The sequence below is a fragment of the Nilaparvata lugens genome, chromosome X, assembly GCF_014356525.2.
Source record: "Nilaparvata lugens isolate BPH chromosome X, ASM1435652v1, whole genome shotgun sequence".
Taxonomy (NCBI): Eukaryota; Metazoa; Arthropoda; class Insecta; order Hemiptera; family Delphacidae; genus Nilaparvata; species Nilaparvata lugens.
This window is the reverse complement of record NC_052518.1, coordinates 20,481,826-20,507,046: the sequence shown is the minus strand read 5'-3', so window position 1 is coordinate 20,507,046 and position 25,221 is coordinate 20,481,826. Positions and strand designations below refer to the sequence as shown.

Sequence of the window (25,221 nt, the reverse complement as noted above, 5' to 3'; positions counted from 1 at the left end):
CTACACAAACATACAGAAGGAAGACATACACGTTCTAGCAGAAAGCTCAGCTATATCCGATCATCACCATTTAATATGGAAAATAAAAAATAAGAACAGAGCCCAGGAACCAACATTTCAATACTCTCGAAATTCTTCAAATGCAAAACTGTCTGATTTAAAAAATCTACTAAAATCAACAAACTGGGAATCAGTATACACACCAGCCTCTGTTGAGATGAAATATAACAACTTTTTAAGGATAATGCGCAATTCTCTTGACCAGATTATGCCCAGGATATCAAAAAAGATTAATACAACTAAGAAAGCCATATTTTGGGACAGCAAAATTATCCAATTGAAAGCCCATTTAAAACAAGACCAAGAGAGATATACACTTACAGGATCAACTAATGATAAAATAAAGTACCAAGAATCTAAACAAATCTATGATATGGAAGTGAAAAAGAGAAGAAAACAACATGCCATAACCAAAATCATGCAGTCTGATAATAAAACGAAGCAATTTGGAAACATGTAAATAAAGAGCGGAACAAGCAGTGCAGTCATTCCAAAAACATCAGCCTTGTTGACAAGGGCAATCAAATTATGGATCCACACTTGATCAGTAATATTTTCAATGAACAGTTTACAAAACCAAACCCTCATCCTAACCAACAGGATAGTACTCAAATAGTTCCAAACAAAAACATACCAGCTCTCTTAACATTCAAAAGAATTACACAGTCTCATTTGGACATTCTTTTCAATAGACTTAAATCAAATAACTCAACTGGATTTGACGAGTTATCGGGAAGGATGATAAGATACTGTAAACAAGAAATAATCAAGCCCGTATTACATATTATAAATTCTTCTCTTAGTCAAGCAGCCTTACCCACGAAATTAAAGATAGCCAAGGTACATCCCACACACAAAAAGGGAGACAAACAAGATCCTAACAATTATAGGCCGATAGCCAACCTGCCCATTGTATCAAAACTTCTGGAACGAACAGTTTACGATCAGTTAGTCAACCATCTGGAGAATAATAAACTGATAACAAGTTTCCAACATGGGTTTAGGAAGGGGCGGAGTACTAACACAGCTATAGCCGACTTATGCAGCACAATAAATGAGATCTGGGAGGATAAAAGGATAGCATCAGGACTATTTCTGGACCTCCAAAAAGCTTTCGATAATCTTGACCAAAATATACTGATTTCTAAGCTCAGACAGCTCAACATAAGCGAACTGGCCTTACGTTGGATCCAGAATTATTTCTCTGAGAGATTTCAATACGTGGACATATTATACCAGAACGAAACAAGCTTACAAAACATCCACTCATCTATGAAGAAAGTCACTAGGGGAGTACCTCAGGGGTCAATCTTAGGACCTTTTTTTCCTTATTTATATTAATGATTTCCCAGAGCTACTCACAGAAAACAAAACGTGCATCCTTTTTGCTGACGATACTACCATTATTTTACCTACCAATCAGAAAGCAAACAATAGTGGAGTAAGCCTAGCATTTGAAGAAGCCACATCAATCTGCAATAGTCTGAAACTCAATATCAACAAGAAAAAGACAACGCTCATCAACTTCACACCAAACAACTGCAATAGAGAGGATGAGGAGTTGAGAGAGGACAGCATGCTGGCGGTGGGCTCTACTAAGTTTCTTGGTGTGATGGTCGATAAGAACTTGAGCTGGAAACAGCATTGCGACTACTTATCTAAGAAATTATCCTCAGCACTTTATGTGATACGACGAATAAGAAATACTACGGATGAAAAAACTGCTCTAACTGCTACTATTCGCTGTTTACTTCGCACCTGCGATATGGGATTGTTGCCTGGGGAGCTGCACCCCAAAACTGTCTTGACCAAATACTTAGAATACAAAAAAAGGCAATAAGAACAATTTTTCAAACGAATGTAATTGAGCACTGCAGGCCTCTGTTTCTGGAAAACAAAATTTTTACAGTAATATCTATATACATCTTGGAAACTATAATACTAGCAAAAAACTTAAATCCACCTTTAAGAGGCAATCAACATAGCTGCAACACAAGAAATAAGACCAATATGAATATCACTCGGCACCGACTAGATAAATTTCGAAGATCTCCAATTTGCACAGGATCACGATTCTTCAACCTTCTCCCGCTACATCTCAAAACTATTGAGAGCAAAAAATTATTTGTCTCAGAATTAAAAAAATACTTGATTGTAAGGCCATATTATGCAGTTTCTGAATACACAGAGGAACATACTTTCCAGCACTTGCGAAAATAAACTATTAAGATTTGACAATTGGATTATTTATATTAAAAATAAATAAATATTTTTTTTTATTTATATCAAATTTTGATATTGAGATTAATAATAAAACTTGACAATTCCCCGGTCAATTGACTGTGGCGAAGAACTGAAACTGAACTGAACTGAACTGAGTTTATAGTAGAAACCTATTAAATCAGGCATGGCAAGATTAATTGAAGCTTTCTTGACTCTAGCCCGTTCACCTGCATGAATTAAGTACAGACTCAGGACTCAGGTATTTTCTAGATTTGTCGGCCTATTTCCAAATTCTAAATTTTATTCCAAATTATCTGTTTTATTATCTTTTAAAAGGCCAGGCACAGATTATTTTAGAGTTATGAAGCAAGTTAGTCAACTAATTGACAAAATTGAATACTAGGCTACTGAACTAGAAAGAATTAGTTAACTAACCTGCAACTTTAATAGACGCCACTACTGTCCAATCTGTGTTGTTCTCTTCTAGCCTAATACTACTGTCTGAGATATCTCTAGAGTAAAGCAAAACGCGAGGTTTCGCTGGTTGCACCTGTTTCCTCCTATGACTCTGCAACACAGACAAAGAAACATGATAATAATTAAAAATATTTTATAAACCATAGACTGTATTATAATTACACTAGGGTCGGGTTTCTAGACATGGACCACTCGAATGAACCATTGAATAATAACAACGCACTGCACACACATAAGGAAGATGTACATCACTACCTATAGATATCATTGAAGATTTGATACCATTGAGATAGGTTCACTTGAAATAAGTTCGAAAGTAATCATCAATTCTGAATTTTTAATTAATTATAGCGAAGAATATAAATAACCTAGAGCAATTCCTCTTAACCACTATGAACTAGAATAAAATTCACCAAAAAAGCATTAAAATGAGAGTAGGACTTTCTCATTTTACAATTTCTTTTGATGAGTTGAAAGGACGTAAATAAGTCAATGATAGTAGGGTATTTTATTTTAATTATTACATATTTAATATGTAAAAAGGTAGTCGAACAATATATTATGTGACAACATTACATATAATGCTTGAAAAATAGTTACCAAATATGACGTGATTAAGATATGCATACGAATTGGTATGGGTTTTAAATAATTTTATAATTACGTGATTAAGATATGCATACGAATTAGTATGGTTTTTAAAATAAATTATGTAATTAAAAATAGTAATAATTATAAATAAATTATTTTAAATACATTTTTAAAATAAATTATTTAAAAACCATACTAATTCGTATGCATATCTTAATCACGTAATATATGGTAACTATTTTTCAAGCATTATATCTAATGTTGTCACATAATATATTGTTCGACTACCTTTTTAGATTTAAACATTCACTTCACAACAGCCAATCTATGATTTCATAAAAGATTCTGTACACTGTACATTGACTTCTTCCTTAGATTAATTATTTCGATAAGTTAAAAAGGCAAAATTGAAAATTGTTGTACCTTTGGAGGGTGCGCCTGCAGATTCTTCTTGGATTGTCGTTTGTAGTCTTGTACAATTTCAGTGTTGGATACGTCATTGCTGGGCAATTCTGAGCAGTCCTTCAGCGAGTTATCTAGCGCTAGATAGAGCAAGTGTGTCTGCAAAATTAATTGTCATTTTAATTTGACTCTGTCAGTGATTTAGTAAATGCATTTATTGACAATGAATAAATAAATGTTTAACTTGAATGAGTGATTAAGTAAATATCTAAAACAGCAACACTCTGTTAAAAATACAATGATATTAACATTTGAATAATTATGACTTGAAAACGTATGAGGAAGCAATGATCTTCTGTAGTTGAAAACTAATTATTACTCAACAATTGAAAGATAATTTGGAATTGATACAATCACCTGCTTGTAGGTTTATCAGGGTGTGAATATATAAAATAAACACTTGAAAAACATGAAATAGTTAGATATTGTCAGTTCCACATGTAAAAAACTGACAATATCTTATTCATTTCATCTTAATATGGAGAAATTCCACAACATATAATTATGTATGTCTAGTATAAACTTGGAAAAATATTTTATAAAAAGAAATTCATTGTAATTAAATTATGTAGAAAAACCTTTTATATAACATTTTATGTGTGTGGACCTTTTTTAAATATTGTGCAGTAATATTTTTGGTTTATTGATAATTTCAAACTCACTGAATATTAATGTTACGTGAAGAACATCACTGTGAACCTACAATAATAATAATTATTGTGTACAAACTGCTACAGTGAGGCCCAAGTTATGATGGCAGCATTTGATCAGCATTGGTGTTGCTATCCTTGCCTATCATTCGACAAAGCATACAGCTCTATCCTCTTCTAGCTCCGCAACATTTTCATATCGTTTTTTTAACGATTTAGAAATATAATAATTAACAAAATGAATAACCTAATTTTTAAATATAGAAATATAAATTATTAAGAATTCAATCTTAATTTTAAAAATTATGATTAAATCAATAAAAAAATTATTTTATTGACGAATAAAATATAATTGATCATTTTTAACAAGAATGAACAGTTAATATTTCATCAGATATACCGGTATTAGTTCTATTCTATAGAGGGCAGTGAATCAGACAGTGAAGATAGGCAGTGGAAACGCAACGCTGTTCTCCTATATTTCTTCACTGCCACTATAACATGGACCTCACTATATAATTGAAACAAAATAAATATCATACAGTTAGTACCCTTTTATATTTTATTAATGCATGACAAGTTTCAAGTCTTAAAGAGTCATTTACAAATGTAAATAGATAAAGTAAACAACATTTAATTAATATGACATAACATTCAACTAAATAATTGTTAATAAAATAATTGAATAATAATAATTAAATAATAATAATTGAATAATAAAATAGAACTCTAATTAATTGATAACATTTAAATAAATATGAATGAATGCTTGTAAAAAATGTTTCATTAATAGGCCTAATAGTGGCCCTATAAAAGAAAAGTGAAACTGCTATTACTATTTCGAATCCAACCATTCAATTCAAAAACCATCATTTACATTTAGACTTTTTCATGCTCAAGCATGTTGCACCTTTCCGAAAGGTTTAAAAGCTGTTGCAAACGGAAAAAATACATACCTTGTCAATTAATGCATCAATTGTCAAATCATCATCAGATCTCTTCATCCAGTCAAGAACAAGACAAGCGAGTGATTCAGGTGATACAAGCGACATCTCCTCTCGAGTCTGGTTGAGTACTTCCACCCTGACACAGGGTAGGTTCAGAAGCACCGAACTTTTACAAACTGACTCAAACTGAAAAGAGAAACATGAAATTGATAATACATATTATAATTTTAAATTATTGAAAACCAACAATAAAAAAACAAGTTTGATTTAATGTTTATCTGTATCTACACCATCATCAATCTCTAGTAAGTTCCAGTAGCCTCCAGTGTTTACTAGAGATTTATAATGGTTTAAACCGTCACATGCTTTTCGGTGCGATGAATGAATAGCTTCCACTTCATGTCAATCACCTCCTCAAGTTCCAGCAGGTTTGTGGGACAATTCTTGAACACAAACCAACCTTTTAGTGAGCACGAAGAAAGAGAATCATTGGGTAATAATTGTTGTAGTCTTTAAGACTTTCCAAGAGCAGTTGTGAAACTATGAAGTTCTTTCTAATTTTCACCTTTTAGTATTGGAACGTTTCATTTCCATAGGCTACTCTATATCATCGTAACTTTACCATAATAAAACCACAACATTCATTTCATCAGTCGAAACTCTTTCCTTTAAATTTTTTGTAGTGAAGGTCTACCACATCACTATAAGACAAACAGTTTCAAATTCAAAGGTATTCATGGTAAATTTAAACGACTTGAAACTGTCGCAAACACTTATTTATTTGAAATTAACTAGTTCCGGTGTCTTCACCATTATTGATCTCTAGTAAGTTCAGTGTTTAGCCTTAAGTCATTAGCCGTCAGTGTTTACTAGAGGTTAATAATGATGTAGCAACTTAAACTAGTTTCTCAATTTGTCTAATTGAGATAAAAAAATCTAAGAGATTTTTCTAATTGAGATAGAAATAAGTTAGTGGGTGTATCAATTTCAATACCTTCTATTAAACTGTACAACTACTGTGATTAAATTTTGCATTGAAACCTACTTACATGATTTTTAATGAAAGAATCAACATGAGCAGCCAAATCGATATTCCTTGCAATGCCTGGCAATGATCTTATTTCGATGCAATTTTCTACACTGAGTTGCTGCAATAGGTGGTTGGCGCATTTTTTCATCACCTGTTGCATTTTCAAGCACTGCGCAGTCACATAAACTGTCTTCACCATGTTTGCATTCACTTCCAATCTGAAAAATATGAAGCAAATCGATGACTTGAAAAAATCTATTCGAATCACATACCAATCCTATAATGATATTAAACCATTACACTCACATTGAATCATGGACGGCCGATGTTTTTGCCGTCCTTATAAATTCTAACAGACTGAGCGGAGCTTGATAAACAATTATGTTCAATCTAATAGAATTTTTGATCGCGAAACATCAGACGTTCATATGTGAATAACTAGACTTAAACGTATTACTAATGATTTACATTTGTTGAAATGTTAAACTTAAAAACTTAATACTTTACATTCAATACTCGTAACAAGGTCTGAAGTACATGATGATGAGTTATTGTCTTAACAGTAGTGATGAGGTATTAACTATTTGTATCTACCTAGCTGTATAAGCGTAGTTGATAATTATCTCCAATGCATCCTTGTCAAACTGTCCGTTCAGATGATAAGTGACAACAGTCTCTCTCGTTCCGCCTTTGAGACCATCTTCAGCATGGAAAAGTTCCAGAAAATGAGGACAAGACGCAGCAAGAACCGCCTTATGTGCAAATATTTCAGTGCCACCAACCTATCAAAAAATAAAATGGTTCATTCAAAATTTAAAAAAAACCGCACATTTACGTCCGACAGCTTTGTTTTAGTACGAACTGCATGTTATCTGGTCCTGTACAATGTTCACAGTAATTTGTTTCTAATGTCGGATACTATACACTACTTTTGAAACTCGAAAGTAGAAAGCATTTGCCCACTGTTAAGTAGTAAGTTAGTAACAATCGCCTTGAAATGTTACATTGGATCTTCAAACGGAATGATCATCACCAGTAACAGCACCGTATCGTTGCAGTGAGTGAAAATGTTTCTTTCAAGATTCAGAAGCAGTGTATTATACTCAAATATTTTTGTTGATAAAATTGTTTATAGAAGCTATTTACAACAAAGTTGTTTATAAAGCTACGGGACTACAGTTCAGTAATCGAAATGAAAATTGACAATATTCAGGTGATTACATAAATCAGAGAAAAATTGGACCCAAAAGTCAATAATTACTACAAAACAAGAAATTTTTATTATAAATGTTGTCGATTGTGATAGACACTATTATAAGCATCAAGAAAATGAGATTGATGTTGTACAGGCATACATAAGAAATTTAACACAACAGTTGATAATTTCTACAAAACGAGAGATTTGAATTATGAATCTCGATAGAAACTAATATGAGCATCAATATAATAGGGATTCAGGTTATACGGATATAGCTCACCTTCAAGATCACATCACAAAAACTGCGATTTTTGCGCATCATGTTCATATTATGCAGGGTTCTTGGAGGCAGCAACTCATCCTCGAAGACAAGCCCAGCGTTAGTTTGTTCCGCCATCTCATCTGAGCTGAGATCTGCAAATAGAATTGATATTTTACAACTTCTCATAATATTTTAAACAATCAATTTCAGATATTGAAAAGATAAATTTTTCTGTGGTGTACTGATAGACCTATCCAAAGCATTTGATTGTGTAGATTCTTCTTTATATCTATTTATATAAATTTAGATGATATTAAGGAAAATAAAATTATATACATTACAAATTATATTTGTATTGAAAACTTGAAGATGGATATGGATTTGAAAATGAAAAAGAGAAATTTATTTGCCATGATTTTCTTTACAAATAATAGATCAAAGTAAAATAACTCATTGAATTTCAATAGCAATCATTTGGTTCAGTATTTTAATAAAATTTATCTTCTGTTAAATACAAAGAAATGCAAGTCTAATATATTTGTTTAATTAACATTTGACCGCTCATCCCAAGCTAGTTCCTGACTCTCAATCATTAGACAACTCCAATGTGATAAGGGTTCTTGGAATACTTCTAGACAACAAGCTCACTTTCTTACAGCATAGAGATCATCTGATAGGAAGATTCAACGAGTATACATATTATATGTAGTATGACGAAAATTACACCACATGACAGGAAAAATAATTTACTACTCCCTAATATACTCTCATGGAGTCGAACTGTGGGGTAGTTTATCTAAGACAAAAAATATAGATCAGATATTCATTGTTAAAAATTAAGATTTCTAGCAGGTCTTAATTTTAATTAATCTTGAAGGGGAGCATTCACAACTCACGGTATTCTGACTGTTTCTTGTATTTATATTCATGGACTTTTCATACACACACATGGTTGTATTGAAAAGTATCCAATCAATTGTAAAGTTCACAGTTATAATAATAGAGGAGAAGGGAACTTGAGTGCAGTGACACAAATATTGAGACTTTTGAAAAGAAGCCTATTTATATGGTGTAATATTACATTTTCTCGATAAAAATCGAATCTTCAATTCGATATTCAAAATATTAATAAAACTTGATAGCAAATATTGGTGTAATCGATATGAGGACTTAACTTTTCACCGGAAATTGATCAGCTACTCAAATGTTGAACAACTCACTTTGATAAAGTTCTATTTCTGAATTAACAGATAGTTCTAAACAACATAAAGGTTAAATAAATTTAAAATAACTTTAAAAATAAAGTTTTATTGAAAACAATAGATATAATGTTTGTAAACTTGTATTCTTTATTAGTTGGCAATCGAAGACGTGTCTTGCTTTGAAGCTCTAGGCATTTACTTCAGGTACTTCGCTCAGGCGTTTCTATCAAAATGGGCTGGCAAATGTTAGGAGTTTTTGTCTGCTGTTGAAAGTTTTTCTAAATAATTGAAATTTAAGATGTTTTATTTGTGATCTAAATGTTTTTTTAAAGTTTATTGATGTTATTGAACATATGTGAAATGTAGATTTCAATTTTTTTTTCATTTTGTATTAAAATTTTCATTTAATGTTGAAAGCATTTAGCCTGCCTTGAAACCTGTAAACTAAGGATAAGTACAATTAATTTATAAGTTGAATATTTTGATCTTGATTTGAAACAATAATTTCTGAGTTTTTGTGAAAGCTTTTGAATCTATTTTGATGGACATATCAAACATATTTGTAACCTCAATCATGTTCAATCTATGTTCGATCCATGTATGATTATTTGTTCTGGTGTAAACTTAAATTTTTGAATCATTTTGAAAATTATAATTTGATTTGCTCTGAACTGGATTTCTTATTCATAGGCATTAGATCCATTCATGATTTATCAAGATATTAGCATATTTGGAACCGATAACTTTCTTTAGGTGATGGGTGAAAGCTATCAAACCAATTGGATAAATTTGGTAGCACGGCAATGGGGGCCAAGCTATATAATCACCAGCCTGTATCAATGAAGAATGAAATTAATAATTCTTTCAAAAATTATATTTTTTCATTACCGGTGAGCAAGGATATTATAGTTTAACTGAGTATTTTGATAAGTTTTAATCTTTGTAACTTTTTTACCCCCAGGATTGCGTGATGATGTGGTGTTCAAATATGATTTAGCCTAACATTTTTTTTTATTCATGACGATACACCATTGTTACATGTCCTTGTACAAAATGTGTGAATGATGTATTTGATTTGATAGTTGTACTGACCAATATAATCAAGGAAAGTCTCACACACGGTAGGCTCAAGATGAGCTCCATTTTATTTCAATTTTTCAATATTAATTTAAACAAGATAGTATTTTTACTTTGATGACGTTTGTGACTGTGATGATACGTTGATGACTGAGTAAGTGTAGGTTATGATACGAGCTATGATGATAATAATAAATCACATGATGGAAATCGCAAATGCCTTTACGAATATATTTTCACGAATAAATGACTGAAGCAGCGGTATTATATTGAGCCACTCGACCAAGCTGGCTTGACGATAGTAAGATAAATATGATTATTCTTATCATACTACACTACAAAATGGTACGATAATAACTCGCGTAGAATGAATTATCTTCATAATATCAGTGATGTGACAATATTAAATTAAAAATATCTTAGCTCAATTTTAAATTATATTGAATGAATAGATAATAAGAAACTTTTAATATACCACAGACTTAACATCAGCTGTTAATTTCCATTTTTTCACTATTTAAAATCTCAACTTTATTTGTACCAGCATTAAAAATGGTCTTGTGTTTGCAAGTGTGGCAGAAGAATGATTGGATAAAACGATTAAACAATATTTCAGTAGCCATCAGGTTTGAAGCATAGAAAATTCATTCTCGAATCCCAGCCATTTTGATTGCTACCATTTACCAAAACATCCACCATAGTAAACTCAATTGGAAAAGGGATAGTATTTGAATGCAACCCCTAGTAATAAAACTGTATTATATTATGCAAGGAAATCAATGGCTCAAGAAAATATAAGAATTTTTTTTTTTCATAAATCACACATCCAATTGTGAAGCGATCTGACTCTGACAATCTATAATAACGTCTGTTAAGTAGGATTTTTGTGGCTATTTTTAGTTGAAAACAACTGCTTGAACATTCAACTTATCAAAACTGTCACTAGTGTAATTATAGTTATCTTGAACTACTACATTTCCCATGTCATTCATTCAAACATTAAATCCCCAAACAGTTGAATGAGCTTCATAAAGTCTGAAAGAAATCAGTATATAACTAAGTAACTCAGTTGAATGTCGTAAAGTTGGATAAATTTTTAGACCTGAATGAACCCATGTTGTTTCGTTTTATAAAACATTAAAAGCTAAACAAAGCTGATACTGCCAGATAGTAGAATATAATCTTTTAAAATAGTTAATATTTGGCAGATGAGTTCGGTTTGACTCATACATGAATCCTAAGATTTTATTTCTCACAAATATGCCTGAAATCCTCGATTAGGCTATCTAGAGTTTTATCACGTTTCGCAGCTCTGCCATTGACAAATAACCGTTTGGTTACTTCTTAGGTAATTTTTTTAACCAAATAATTATCAAGGAATTTTACTTTTTTGGCAGTTTAGTGACAGTGAAAAACTTCTATTGAATAGCGTAATGGAAGAATCAACTTTCATGATGTTGAGCAGTTTTTACCAAATGAAGAATGATAATGCATCAATAGTGAATAATATGAGAAGATAATATTATAATTGCATTTTTAAATGGTTGCATATTATCTGTAGAATAGAAAGTGGTTCTATTCTAATAAGCCAGTGTTACTCTAAATCTTGATTGACTCAGTGATTCATAATCATTGAAAACATTACCTAATTTTGCTAATTAAATTATTTGAGGACTATGATTCATCAATTCCATTCATAGTCCCCGAACAAATCATCGATTCATAAAGTTTGTAGAACGGATTTTATGTGGAACCTTTCATAAATATAATTATTGACAAATATTGACAGTATAATCAGTGTATCTAGATTAGCAATTATTACTCAAATAATCAAGTTCTAATTCATCAAAATATAAGAAGCTTCAGAGAAAACTTCGATTTATTTCTAGTAAATATGGAAAATTTAGAAAGATTACTGGAAATTGTGATATCAATTGAAATCTGGATAGACACTAATGGATTGGACTCCTACAAGATACCCAAATATCTTGCAACAAACTGTCTTGTTCAAAATGGAACAGTAAAATAAGAGCTGGCGGAATAATATTCTATGTTATCTTATCATTATCTAACGATAATGATGTTGATGACATCCTTTCAACTGATATCGTTACATTTCAAATCGAAAAATAATATAGTACCATATATCTCTCCAAATTATCGCTATCTATAGATTCCCATTTTTATGAGTTTACAACGAATTCTTCAACTGAAGAAATGAATCCATTTCTAGGAACGATTAGAAGTCCAAACCTTATCGTAACCCATGATCTGAATATAGATCTCTGGAAACCAATTTCAGATAATTATAGGATTATTATGTCAAGTCATGAACTCGGCAAAATGAGATAGTGTTTGTAAAATGTTCTGTTTTTTGTCAATAAAGAATTAGGTATTTATTTGTGAATAATTAATTTCAACATAACTCATAACGTTTAAACTCATTTCAGATTACAGAAGACTATTCTAGAAGACATAATTGAGCGAAGAATAATTAATTGTTGCTGTTCATGGAAAAAATATCGCAATTGGCAAGGAAAATTCATCTCCAAAACGAATTTTTCAACTTGTTGATAATATGGCGGAAAAATAAGGTAAATTGCGTCATTCATATGCAACCTGCTCACGACAGGTTTCCACACGGACAGACTACTCATTGCAAGGGTTTCCGCACTCAAGCTTGTATGGCATCTTCTGAAATTATGGCGATAATTCATATGAACAGAGATCTGTTATATTTTCAAGCATTCACTTGAGGAGCGGACCAAGTGTTACGTGTCTTTTAAGAAGACGTCACAATTGAATACAGGGGAGGACCTAATGTTATTTGTTACATTCTAAGAATGAAAAGTGAGAACTGTTTCCATCAATTATAATCAAAAACGTTTAACAAGATTAATTGATGGTTCAGAATCCACCTAGAAACTAATAATGTACTAATTGGTCCTCTCACCATCATCCCTCGTCCCTTCCCATTACCAACGCAGCTTATGTGGGCATCCTTAGCAAGATGAAATCTTGGTAGGAAATCCAGTCACTTTAATAAGAAGGATTCAATCATTGAAATGAGAGCCTAAAATAAGTACACTCAGACATTCTGATTACCGATTTTATGGATATGGAGAGTACCGTATTGAAGTTTTATTTAGAAAACATGACAAGCAAGAAAATTATTGATCAACTTAGAATTGTAGATTGTTATAATTGCAATTCTCATTTACCAACTTCAACGTGAATAACTGATGAGGTGAGGAGCGAACACCAACTTGAAATTAATGTTGAATGGACCGACTGAAACTCTACAATGATATGCCTTCATCAACAGGCAAATTTTCGACCTCAAGAGACCACTCTATCTCTTCACTCTTTACCACGGAGGTGGGGAAAATACCAACCAAATAGAACCAACCTTGATGTACCGTCGTTTGCTCAACAATCAATCGATATTAAAAATGCATCTACAGTTGACAATATACTGCTTCTTTGTATACTGCTGCCTCAAACAAAGCAGAAAACGATCTTGATCTCTTGCAGAACAAATATTAGTCGCAGTAGACAGTCAAAAAACTTGAATTATGACTTAGCAGATCTAACAAGAAACTAATCGAATGTTGATGTATTAGATCATGATTCTTATTGGTAAGTTTACTTTAAATGCCTTGAGCAATTGAGTTGAACAATAGGAGTGGGAATTTGGGAGCTGGTGATCAATAATTAATTATTAATTATTAATAAAAACGGTCCGCTGATTTACCAGCACATTTCCAAGATTAAATCTGTGGTGGAATGATGATTAAGACTCAATCTGAAACTGAGCTGACCAAAAAATATATTCTATCTTGAATATGGGGTTTATTTATTTCATGTTTATATATTTAATGTAAATATATTTGACATCTATATTTATTCTTTTAGCTGCACTTACGATACCATGTTATATTATTTTTTAATTAATATTCTCTTATAAATTTGGAAGATATCACTGACGTAAATTTTTTATAAGTGGTTTTATGTTCTACTTGAACATTGGCTGATTTAAATAAATGTTTTCCCATTTTTAAATTGTGATTATTCTGGTTTTATGACGATTAAAAATTATATAATCAATAACACAATTTATGCATTTATTCTAATACCATCAATAATCGGTATCGTTTATTTCCTATTCCTAGAAACAATTTGAAGAATTGAATTTTGAACGTGAAATCTAATGAAGAGTTGACAATTTAATTATAGAAAATGTCATTCCATTACCACGGGAGATAAAATTGAACACTGTCAAGGACTTGAGTTTGGAAAATTTTTACATACCACAAAGTTCTAAGTTGAGGAAAATATTGATTAAAACTGGCAATTTTTGAATATATTCTCGAAATTTCGAAAGTTGTTATAGAGGGTTTATCTAATTTAAAATTTTCAGAAAGTAGAGATAAACTAGTCAACAATTCACGAAATGAACAGTCTTAATCCAATATTAATGGAACATGATATCTGAATTTCCATTTATAAAATTGTTCTTCATCAATACTGTTTAATGGTGGTTTGAACTTCACTGTAAATAAATCATCAAATTCAGGCCCATAATACATATTTCAATGAAATGTTTCAATTCAATATCATTTTATCAATATTAGAAAATTATATATTTTAAAATGAAAATTCATCAATTTCTTAAATTTCAATCAGACAAATTTCATTCCTCCATCAAAATAAAAAACATAGGTAGCTCAAGAAAATCTTAAGTAGATCAAGAAAACTGTGGAAATCCAGTATAAAAATTCACTCACCTATGGAAAAACTTAAAATCATGATAAATGTGCTTCATCGACTATGAAAACCAAATTCACATCCAATATAAGAGTAAACAAAGCATTATCGCATGCTAAGCGTTCGCCAAGACGACAAAATGTTGAAAAACTGAGCAGGCCACGTGACGTTTATGAAGGAAAACGCCATGAGGAAATTTCAAACAGTTTCCACCACCACAACTGCCAAGTCAAACGCTTGACACGCCAATTTTTGAGACGTATCATTAATTTGATATACTACCGACTTGAGTATCATGTTCGGGCGTTCAATAAGTTACCCCACAAGAAATTATCACTCTATATCTACCAGTACATTAAGCAAGTCAGCTGAACTGAAACACGCCTTTACAATCCGCTTTCATTCACAATGTTGCAATTGTTGAGTTGAGTAGTTCACGTTGATGAACTAGTTCACTAAACTGATACTAGTTTTCGAGACATGTAGCATCTCATGAGTGTTTGTGATAACATTATAATATACACTATACAACTAAGAGTATGGTCAAGACTGATCTAAAAATATTTTCACAATTGGTGGCACATCTAAATGATGAGAGCGACACATCAACAGCTCAACAAATCTACAACCACTGATAGAATTTAGTTAAGTGAGCAAACTCAAACATTTCATACAAACAATCTTCTTTTGATTATTGGTATCGAATTATGTGATATATGGCCCTCTCCAACTCACACAGTTTGAAAAGAAAATGAGAAATAAAAAACTCCAAGTACTTGAGAGTATTTTCTACCTTTCCATGGCTCATGGTTCAATTTTCTTTATTGTTTCAATAGCATTTTAGCATTGATTTACCTAAAATGAACTGTAGTTCACTAAATGAGTCAGTTCGTTTCCGAACTGCCCATCTTCATTTTGGACTCATCACTGGATGTCCGTGAACGAGATGCCCTCGAAAGAAAATCAATCGTTAGTCTGTGCCAACCTGACGGCAAAATTTCCCCTGTCGGGCTGTTCATCTCAACAGGTGTCTCGATTGATTGCTCACAGCCAAATAATCCACCATAATGTGTGACGTGAGTCACACAAATCAAAAGACTGAGCCTTGACTCAGTCAAATACTATCATGTTGACTTGAAAAATCAGTGAATAATGATGTGATTAATCTTAGTATGTTACAGCATACAAATACATTGGAAGCATTAGTATCTATTTATAAATAGCTTCATCTATTATTAAAGATCACGAACCGAATAATTGAATGAGGAGAAAAAGAAATAAGAGGGATAATTTGTGAATGAAAAAAAGATCTCAAGGCGAAATAGTATATTTCGCACCTAGGGCCGAAAATGAGACTTTTCTGGCTCGAAATCGGTTTTCAAGTCCGAGGCCGTAGGCCGAGGACTAGAAAAGATTGAGAGCCGGAAAAACATTTTTGCCCATGGTGAGAACGTAATTTTTCGCCACACAGAAAAATAAACAATATATATATGAGAATAATAATTATTCTCATTGTCTATTATAAGCACTTCCGAAAGCAAAAGTGGAAGGTCATAGCTCTAGCAAATCTGAATATCAAGAAATTGTCCAAGTATTTTTATTTTTTATTCTGATTTGTCTAAATAACCTAAAAGATTATGTTCAATTATGTAAGAGATTGAGTTTATACTTTTTATTCTTCCAAATGACAATAAGATGATAAATTATTATAAATGTTTTAATTATTGAATGATAAACACAATGAAAAGTTTTTGATCAGCTGGTTTATCACACTTGAAAAAGTTTTTGATCAGCTGGTTTATCACACTTGAAAAAGTTTTTGATCAGCTGTTTTAGCACACTTGAAATTCGGCCAATCTGATGTGATCTGAATGTCAATGGAAGTTTAGGTTAGAAGTTCTATTCTTCTATGAAAATCGAATTATTTGAATAGTTTATAATATATATCTTATCTGTATTTTATTCATTTAAATAAAATGATAGTATATTATTACAGAATACTTTATTGAATTCTAGAAGCATAAAATGATTCTGTTTATCCACCATGTTCCATGATAAACGCTTTACTAGGAGGTTTGAGGTTAGATTCTATTATACTCTGAAAATTAAATTTGAATAGTTTATAATATCTCATTTGTATTTCATTCATCCAAATAAAATGATAGTATCTTATTGCAAAAACTTTATTCAATTCTAGAAGCATAAACTGATTCCGTTTCATAAACTATTTTGTAAACACGTTCACATCAAATCAGAATCAGCTGACTTCAAGGTTATTTTACAGCCCTAGGGCCGTAAAAATTTTACCGGCCTGGTCAGAAAACAATCACTTTCGGCCTCCATATGATGCACGTAAACCAGCTCATTACATCCAAGTGGGGCGAAAAATAATTTGTAGCTTCTTTTATAACTGTAATAGCTTCAATTAAGAAGGTTAAATTACTTTCATATTGATTTCTGATCTTACAAGATCAGGCAATTAAAAGTGAAAATAGATTAAACAAAATAAAATTGGATTGGATTAGATTTCTGTAATCACGCAGATTACAATATGTAAGGGGAAAAATTGAAAATGAACTCCTCAAACAGCTTTGAAATTATTAATACTCGATACGATTTCCAAAATTGTAAGATGGTCAACTCGAATAAACACCTTTTCGGAAATACCAGGGATTTTACAGAAATAAAATAAAGTCATGAAATTAATACTGTGATTGATTTTTTTCTGAGATGAATACTCTTGCGTTTGCATGATTAATGGAAATTTATGAGCGAATGTGAATTAAAATAATTTACAGAATATACAATATTCTCCTAAGTAAACCCATAGGTCCAAAACAGGAAGCAAGAATAATGTGTTCTAGTCATGTACATAAAGTTACGGAAAGTGTGAGAGGAAGTCCAAGGCTAAGAAGTATGGACAAAATTGAAGATGATTTACGAGAGACTGCCCAGAGGGAGAGAGAGTGAGTTCGTCTAATTGAGAGAGAGTGTGAGAGAGAACAGCCACATAATGTAGATGGCTCAACATTTTCCCTCAAGACGGATAGACTCAAAGATCGGTAAAAGAACGATTGATCTGATAGAACGCCCAAGATCCCATTTTTGGTACAAACGCTTGAGTCCTGAAGACATTTTGATTGTCATGTAAGTAAGAGTGAGTAACTACCCATACTAGACAAAATATAGCATAGACAAATGCTCATACTCTCACCCGGCCAAGACAGTAATAACCGACAATAGTCGATAGTAATCGGCAAGACGAGTGAGCAAACAAAAAATCGGCTTGAAATTTGGAACATGAACTCCCTTCAACAAGTGATATCTTAAGCTATCTTTTCTCGGTGCTTCTGTACATAGTGAGTCATATGTATGGGAGCCCTTCAATAAGTTGGAGACTATTGTAGATATAATACTGTAACTTTCAGGATAAGTTATTTGTCGAATACTCTTCCTATTGACGTGCAACTTAATTTCAACCCCTCATAAGGAGATGACTTAGCGGTTGTAACTCAATATTTTAAATGTAAACACCCATTGTGTGGTACATCATTTCAAAGGCCTTTTAAAAACAAGAAAGATGACATCAATAAAAATGTTCTATAATACTTGTGTCCAAAATGGCGGTTGATTAAGTTTTAGTTAAAAAAAAGATTGGTAAAGTAATGAAACTTAAAACAACACTTTTTTGAATGAATAACGAAATACATTGAAAAACTGGATATTTATTTAGTAATGTGTTTACCACTATTTACATTTCATTTTAAAGTATTACGCCATCACTGAAGATGAGGAGCAGTGAGTATAGAATGTACAATCTATACTGAATGTACAATCTATACTCACTGCTAAGGAGTCATAAATTAGTGCGGTGTCATCATTTCATGACAGACTGGCACACTGTCAAATGAGAGGAGGGCATTTCGAGCATCTTTTTATATTAAATTTAAATAGTAGTAAACACATTACTAAATGAATAACCAGTTTTTTCAATATATTTCGTAATTCATTCAAAAAAGTGTTGTTTTAGGTTTTATTACTTCACCAATCATTTCTTTAAAAACTAAAATTTCTAACAGCCGCCACTTTGGATACAAGTATCATAGAACATTTTTATTGATGCCATATTGCTTGTTTTTAAACGACCTTTGAAATGATATACCACACAATGGGTGTTTACATTTAAAATATTTGAGTTACAACCCCTAAGACAAATCCTTTTCATGTGGGGTTGAAATTCAGTTGTACGTTAAAAGGTAGAGTATTTGACCAATAACTTATCCTGAAAGTAACAGTATTATTTCTACAACAGTCTCCAATTTATAAATTTATTGAAGGGTTCCCATACATATGACTCAGTCTGTAAAATCTCATGACATTACTTTTGCTTCTTGGTAAAGTATTATGTTTCTCGAAGATTTCACCAATTAATATGCCTCTAATGAAGATTGAATAAATTCTCAGTGATACATACATTTTATGATTTTAATTTCTCAAGTTTATACGATGTGCTGTGCTCAAATTTTAGGAAAAATTGTAGTTATAGAGGTTGTTGATGAATATGCCACAATATTAGACATTCTCATAATTGAAATAATAAAAATTATGCCTTATAAAAAGTGAGGGTGGAATGTAGGTAACGTATAATATATTACAGGTTACCGTCATTGGAAAAGGTCAATTATTTCAACTGCAGGATGGCAACTTCATAAAGTCAAAGAAGGAACGAGAAATACGTGGGTCTACAATCGATTAGCAAGGCTGACAAATATTTGCAGACGTTACGAAATACGATAACGCGCAGAATATGACAAAGGCAGTAGTTAAGATTCCAATGTATACACTGATAAATAATTATAGGTATATGATCCAGTCCGTAAATTAAACGGCATTATAATAATAAGACATTAATAGCCTTCATTTGGCAATTGATAACAATGAAAAGATGTTATGATGATCCAAATTGAATCTGCAACACCCAACATTCTACATCTATTATTAACATAGAAAAGTGATGAAGAATTTTTTACTATCTAGTTCTTCAATAGAAATAGCTCCTGGTTATCACAAAAAAAGAAATAACAACTGTCATAGTATATATCTACAATATATGGTAAATTATAAGAGACATGACATATCAAGTGATACAGCTTAGCAACTATTAGAACTTGTTTATTTATTAATGAGAATTTCACTCCAATTATTACAGGGTATGAAGCTTTCTGTACAAGAAAAATCATGAACAGGTAGAACTTTTATAGAATGAAATTGTGAAAAATAAATGTAAACTAAGAATGGAAATATGTACGAGGAGCAATCAGAAGGTTCGGGGAATTTTTGTGAACTATGGTGGTACGTACGAGGTGCAGCCAAAAAGTTGTGGGAATTTTCGTGAACTATTGGTGGTACTATCGGAAGCTGCTAGACTTGCCAATAATAATCTTCAGTGAACCCATGACCGTGCGGCAGGATTTATGCAACATTGCAACTATTTTAGATAAAACCACCTACAAACGTCGCCTGTCGCTTATCATTCTCAAATTTCAAATTATATTTAGACTACTCACCCTTTTCGTCTTCGAAAATAGTATCTAGAAGATATTGATATCTTTGAAGAGTTTTTGGTGAGCAAATTCATTTTTCTTGTAAATTTATCGAAAATTTGTGAAGAGTATCCTTATTGAAAAGGTACGGTAACTGTTTATCACTATAACCTGATGGGTGAGTGGGAAAAAGTTCACTATTTATTCTGAAGATAGAAAAAATATCAATAATATTAGTTTTCTACTAATATTTCAAATAACTTCTATTTTATTGGAATTTCGTCTTCCCATAAAAATTAACTTCAACTTTGCTATCATAGATTTTGCAGAATTTTCCATAAATTAGTAAAAACAATGAATAATAAATGAAGCTACAGTTATTAGTCCCAGCTGTTCATATTTATAAATTGAGATATTGATCAAGAATCAACTAAATAGATTTAGTAACAATTTACTACTTAACAATTGAAATTTAGCAACAAATTCGTGTGTTTATTATCCAAAGTTTCAAGCAAATTTTCTCTCATACGTTACTCAAAATGAATGGAATGATAAAATAAGAAAACACTTTCAGTAGGAACTATCATTGACTCCATATTAGTTATCAAATATCACAGGATAACACGCAAGGCCGTTTTAATATCTTACAGGTTGTAATTGAGAAGGTACTACATTAGGGGGCCAGTTTTATAAAAAAGTTCACATAATAAAAGAGCACATGATCACACTGTCAATATGTAGCCTGTATCATGAATCAATTTACCTGTATTGAGTTACATACTTGAGTTGAATGCTATATATAAGCATTTTTTATTAAACAGACAAAATTAGTTCATCGCGGTCAATCGATTAATTCAATATGGTAGACCAGTAGTTAAATAAAAGATAAACATTGGAAAAGTCTCAAATCAATTTTTAAAGGAACAATAGGATCGAGGGGCTGTACTATATTATCTTATAAGAGATACTATAGCCTAACTTCCTACATAAACCAATAGACAATAAATATGGTATACATTCGAATTTATGATAAATATAATTATATACTATATATTATGTATTAATTATTGATACATAGATATAAAACATCAGGCCTATAACTCACATAAAACGATAGGTAATAAATATGATCAGCTATCTGGGAAATGGTATTAAGGAACAGTTTGTTAAAAAATCAACTGTAGGCTATTAATTTTACAGATGGCCATCAAGTTATTCCTTGTTGGAAGAATTTATTATTTCTATTTCAAATTCTAATAAGGAGCCAAAGGCATTTCCATTTATGAGTCACTATGACTCAAAATACAGTAAATGTAGGCCGATATTAGCAAGTATGACAATAAAAACAGTGCCTGTTAATATATCTTAACATCCCCCATCAATGTCCATAATAATTAACCCAAATCCAGAAAGATGTATTTGGTGGGAATAAACCGCTACTAAAATTTTGGAAAAAGATAAATTTCATACCGGTAGCTGAAGCACAGAATAAGGAAATACGTTCTTCATTACTCCGTGGCTGAATCCTGTAATTGCTTATTATGGGCATCATAAGATTCACAACCAAATATTCATACTGTTTTTCCAAACATTTTTTTTAAAATTAGAACAAGAGAAACAAAGCGAAATTTTTTATTTAATAAATATTTAGAATTTGGTCATTTTCCATCCCACTTCAAAGTAGCCAAGATAATTCCTTTATTCCAATCAGGTGATAGAAAAGCTCCGGAAAACTATCGCCCAATAAGCTGTATCAATAACTTATCTGAAATGTTTGAAAAATTATTAAAACAGCGTATGATTCATTATCTTGAAAAACATAATTTCATAGCTGAAACTCGGTTTGGTTTCCAAGACGGAAAGTCTACTGAGGATGCAATGTCTCAGCTGGTGAGGATTATATCGGATGACTTCCAAAACAATAGAAACACTCTAGCCGTGTTTTTAGAATTTAGCAAAGGCGTATTGAAGATTAAGATACTATACCTCACAAATCTCTCCTAAAAAAGTTAGAAAATATAGGTTTGCAGGGAATAGTTTTGAAACTTTTTGAGGACTATTTACATGATAGATCACAGATATTAAAAACGAGTGAAGTAGCTCTATCCTGTTTTTATCTATATTAATTATTTATTAAATATTAAAATAAATGGCTGTTTCACGATACAGCTTTAGTCTTTACGGGTTACAGTTGAGAGAAATCTAAACGTTAGACGGGATCTGGGGTTACTAGTTGTTAAGTCTTGGCTGGATCGGCACACTCTGACATTAAATGTTAAAAAGGGCGTCTATATGGTTTTCTCCCCTACAATACATTCCATACCTTCAGAGATTCTAGATGATGGAATTAAGATCCACTCGTTGGATTGTGCTCGTCAGAGTTGTCTGTTGAACTTTGATGTTGCAGGTGGGAACTGTATCTGTTAGACTTTGAAAAGTGTCAAAGAGGTAAAATAACTTTGTGTGTTATTGGATCAACATCTTGGATGAATGCACATATTTACAATATGTGTAAGAAAATAAAAAATATTATTCATAAATTTTATATACTAAGCTGTATATGTGACCTGAATATGTTAATTAGGGTCTATTCAGCATATGCACAATCCATATTCCAGTACGGTATAAGGGTTTGGGGTGGTGCTCGGGACACTCACTTCAATTAACTAGAAGTAATACAGAGACACAAAATAAAAGCGGCTCTCCGGAAACCAAGACGTTATCCCAGCCAATTACTATAATGTAGATTTCCCAGTCCTAACAGTAAGACAACTTTACAAAAAAAACTAATTATGTAACATAAATAAAGTCAAAAACTCTTTCACTCCTTATATTCCAACATACAATTTCCGCTCGCCTTCAAATTACATTGTACCTAGAACAGATATTGTAGTATGCCGTAGACAGTTTCCATATTCAAGTAGTTAGTAAACTCATAAACCTGTTACCTGAACATTTCATCACTTGCAACACTACAAACTCAAGTATTAAAATAATAATTCAGTGGATTGAATCAATAAGTGTATTTCACTTTCTACATAATTAAATCTCATTGATATACATTATATTATATCATTTCTCACTCCTCAATATGAATAGCAAGCTGAAGCGATAAATCTAGAACGTAAGTAATGAGGTAAGTAAACAACGACACCCCACTGATGGGACGAAAAGGACGATTCCCCGGACAAGTAGACTGCGGAGAAGGCAAAAGAAGTAACAAGTAAGTAACTGAGGATAATATAATATTCTAATTTACGAATTGTTTTGTTACTCCTCGTCAGCATACAAACGAATTAGGTTTTGCTGGTAATTCCAATTAATTTGAAGGAATTTTAAATCATTATATATTTTTTGAATTTTCAAGTGATATTTTTTTCTAATATATAATGTATTGCTTTTTGTATTATTTTGAGGCAGTACAATTTGATTTGATTTGTAGCTGGATAAATCTAAAATGATCATCATAGCCCTTTCTGGTTTTGCAATGATTATAGATATTTAGGCTATCATGCAACGATCCCACATAATTTAAGTTTACCAATACCAAATCTGATTATCAGCAGTTAAAAAATAAAAAATGTAAAGCATGTAAAAAATAATATTCATATTTTCGCAGATCCATAATACTATTTTCCAATTTTATCAAAGTTTTCATACATTTATTATTAGCGGTTCAACAGTTGGATACCACTTCCAGTTTCCAGCTCAAGTGATTTAGTCAACAATAAGAATGTATCATAGTCAATGGGAAGGAAAATAATACTATTAAACTTACCACTTTCGGATTGAGAACTAGCCATCGTCATTTTTCTTACTGGAAGTAGAAAAGGGACCAAAACACGATGAAACGTTGATAGAACACTGATGTATTACTTCTTTAAGAACACATGTGTGTGTAGTCGTAAAGTTGTAAGTAATTGGTTCACAGCATCAATTTCGACGCAACAGCTTGATGATGATATATATTAAAAATATTGAAATGATAAGTAACTAATCAATTGAAAGACTACTTTGCCACTATGAAATAACTTCAAATCCATTTGCAAAAATGGAACGGTAAGTTACTGAACGACGTTGTTGATTAATGGGAGCAGTATGATAGTGGAGCAGCAGAAAAAATTCAAATTAGAATGACTGTTGGGGGAGTTCAATATCCAATGAAATAATTGATAGTGATAGTAGTATACTGATAAGGTACGTAGGTCAACGTAGTACAGTTCAAAATGCAATAATTGATATTACTAGTATACAAGTGTGTACTGTAGAGCACGAGATATAGCTCCGGAAGCAACACATACACAAACACTCTACACTCACACTGTCTACACTTCTCTCGTATGAAGAGGAATATTCCTCTTCAAACCTCTCTGATCACAAACCACTCTCTGTCTCAGACAGCACCGTATCGCGCATGCGTTAGCAACGGGTTTTTCCCGTTCCATTCAGTCAGTTCTTTGAATGTAACGTTCTTTGTGATGATGGTTACCGAGCACTGTAACTGGAGCCAATCGTCATTCTATTTGATGAAAATATTATTATCCAATGATGATTTATCATTTACTTCAATATAATAATCGATATATTATTATTTTATTTAATAAAAGAAAGAGTACTTTTGAAAAATATAATTAATAAAATATAACAGTTGTTATTTAACTGATGTTAAAAAACACTATAACTAAGTCAGCATATTGTCATTTCAAAACAGAAACCGAACCCTCAACCTCCC

General features: G+C 31.7%; 1 protein-coding gene across 1 annotated transcript in view; it reads right to left on the bottom strand.

Moving 5' to 3' along the window:
- The window catches only part of LOC111052193 (influenza virus NS1A-binding protein-like), a 65,648-nt gene extending 40,798 nt beyond the window's left edge, over positions 1–24,850 (bottom strand). Inside the window, exons 1-7 of the mRNA XM_039441853.1 lie at positions 24,268–24,850; positions 7,919–8,052; positions 7,035–7,222; positions 6,460–6,658; positions 5,420–5,596; positions 3,775–3,912; positions 2,719–2,851 (exon numbers count right to left, since the gene is read on the bottom strand). Of these exons, the coding sequence (XP_039297787.1) occupies positions 2,719–2,851; positions 3,775–3,912; positions 5,420–5,596; positions 6,460–6,658; positions 7,035–7,222; positions 7,919–8,052; positions 24,268–24,298 (1,000 nt within the window). The 5' untranslated portion in view covers positions 24,299–24,850. The remainder of the gene's footprint in view (positions 1–2,718; positions 2,852–3,774; positions 3,913–5,419; positions 5,597–6,459; positions 6,659–7,034; positions 7,223–7,918; positions 8,053–24,267) is intronic.
- Between the last annotated feature and the right edge of the window lie 371 nt (positions 24,851–25,221).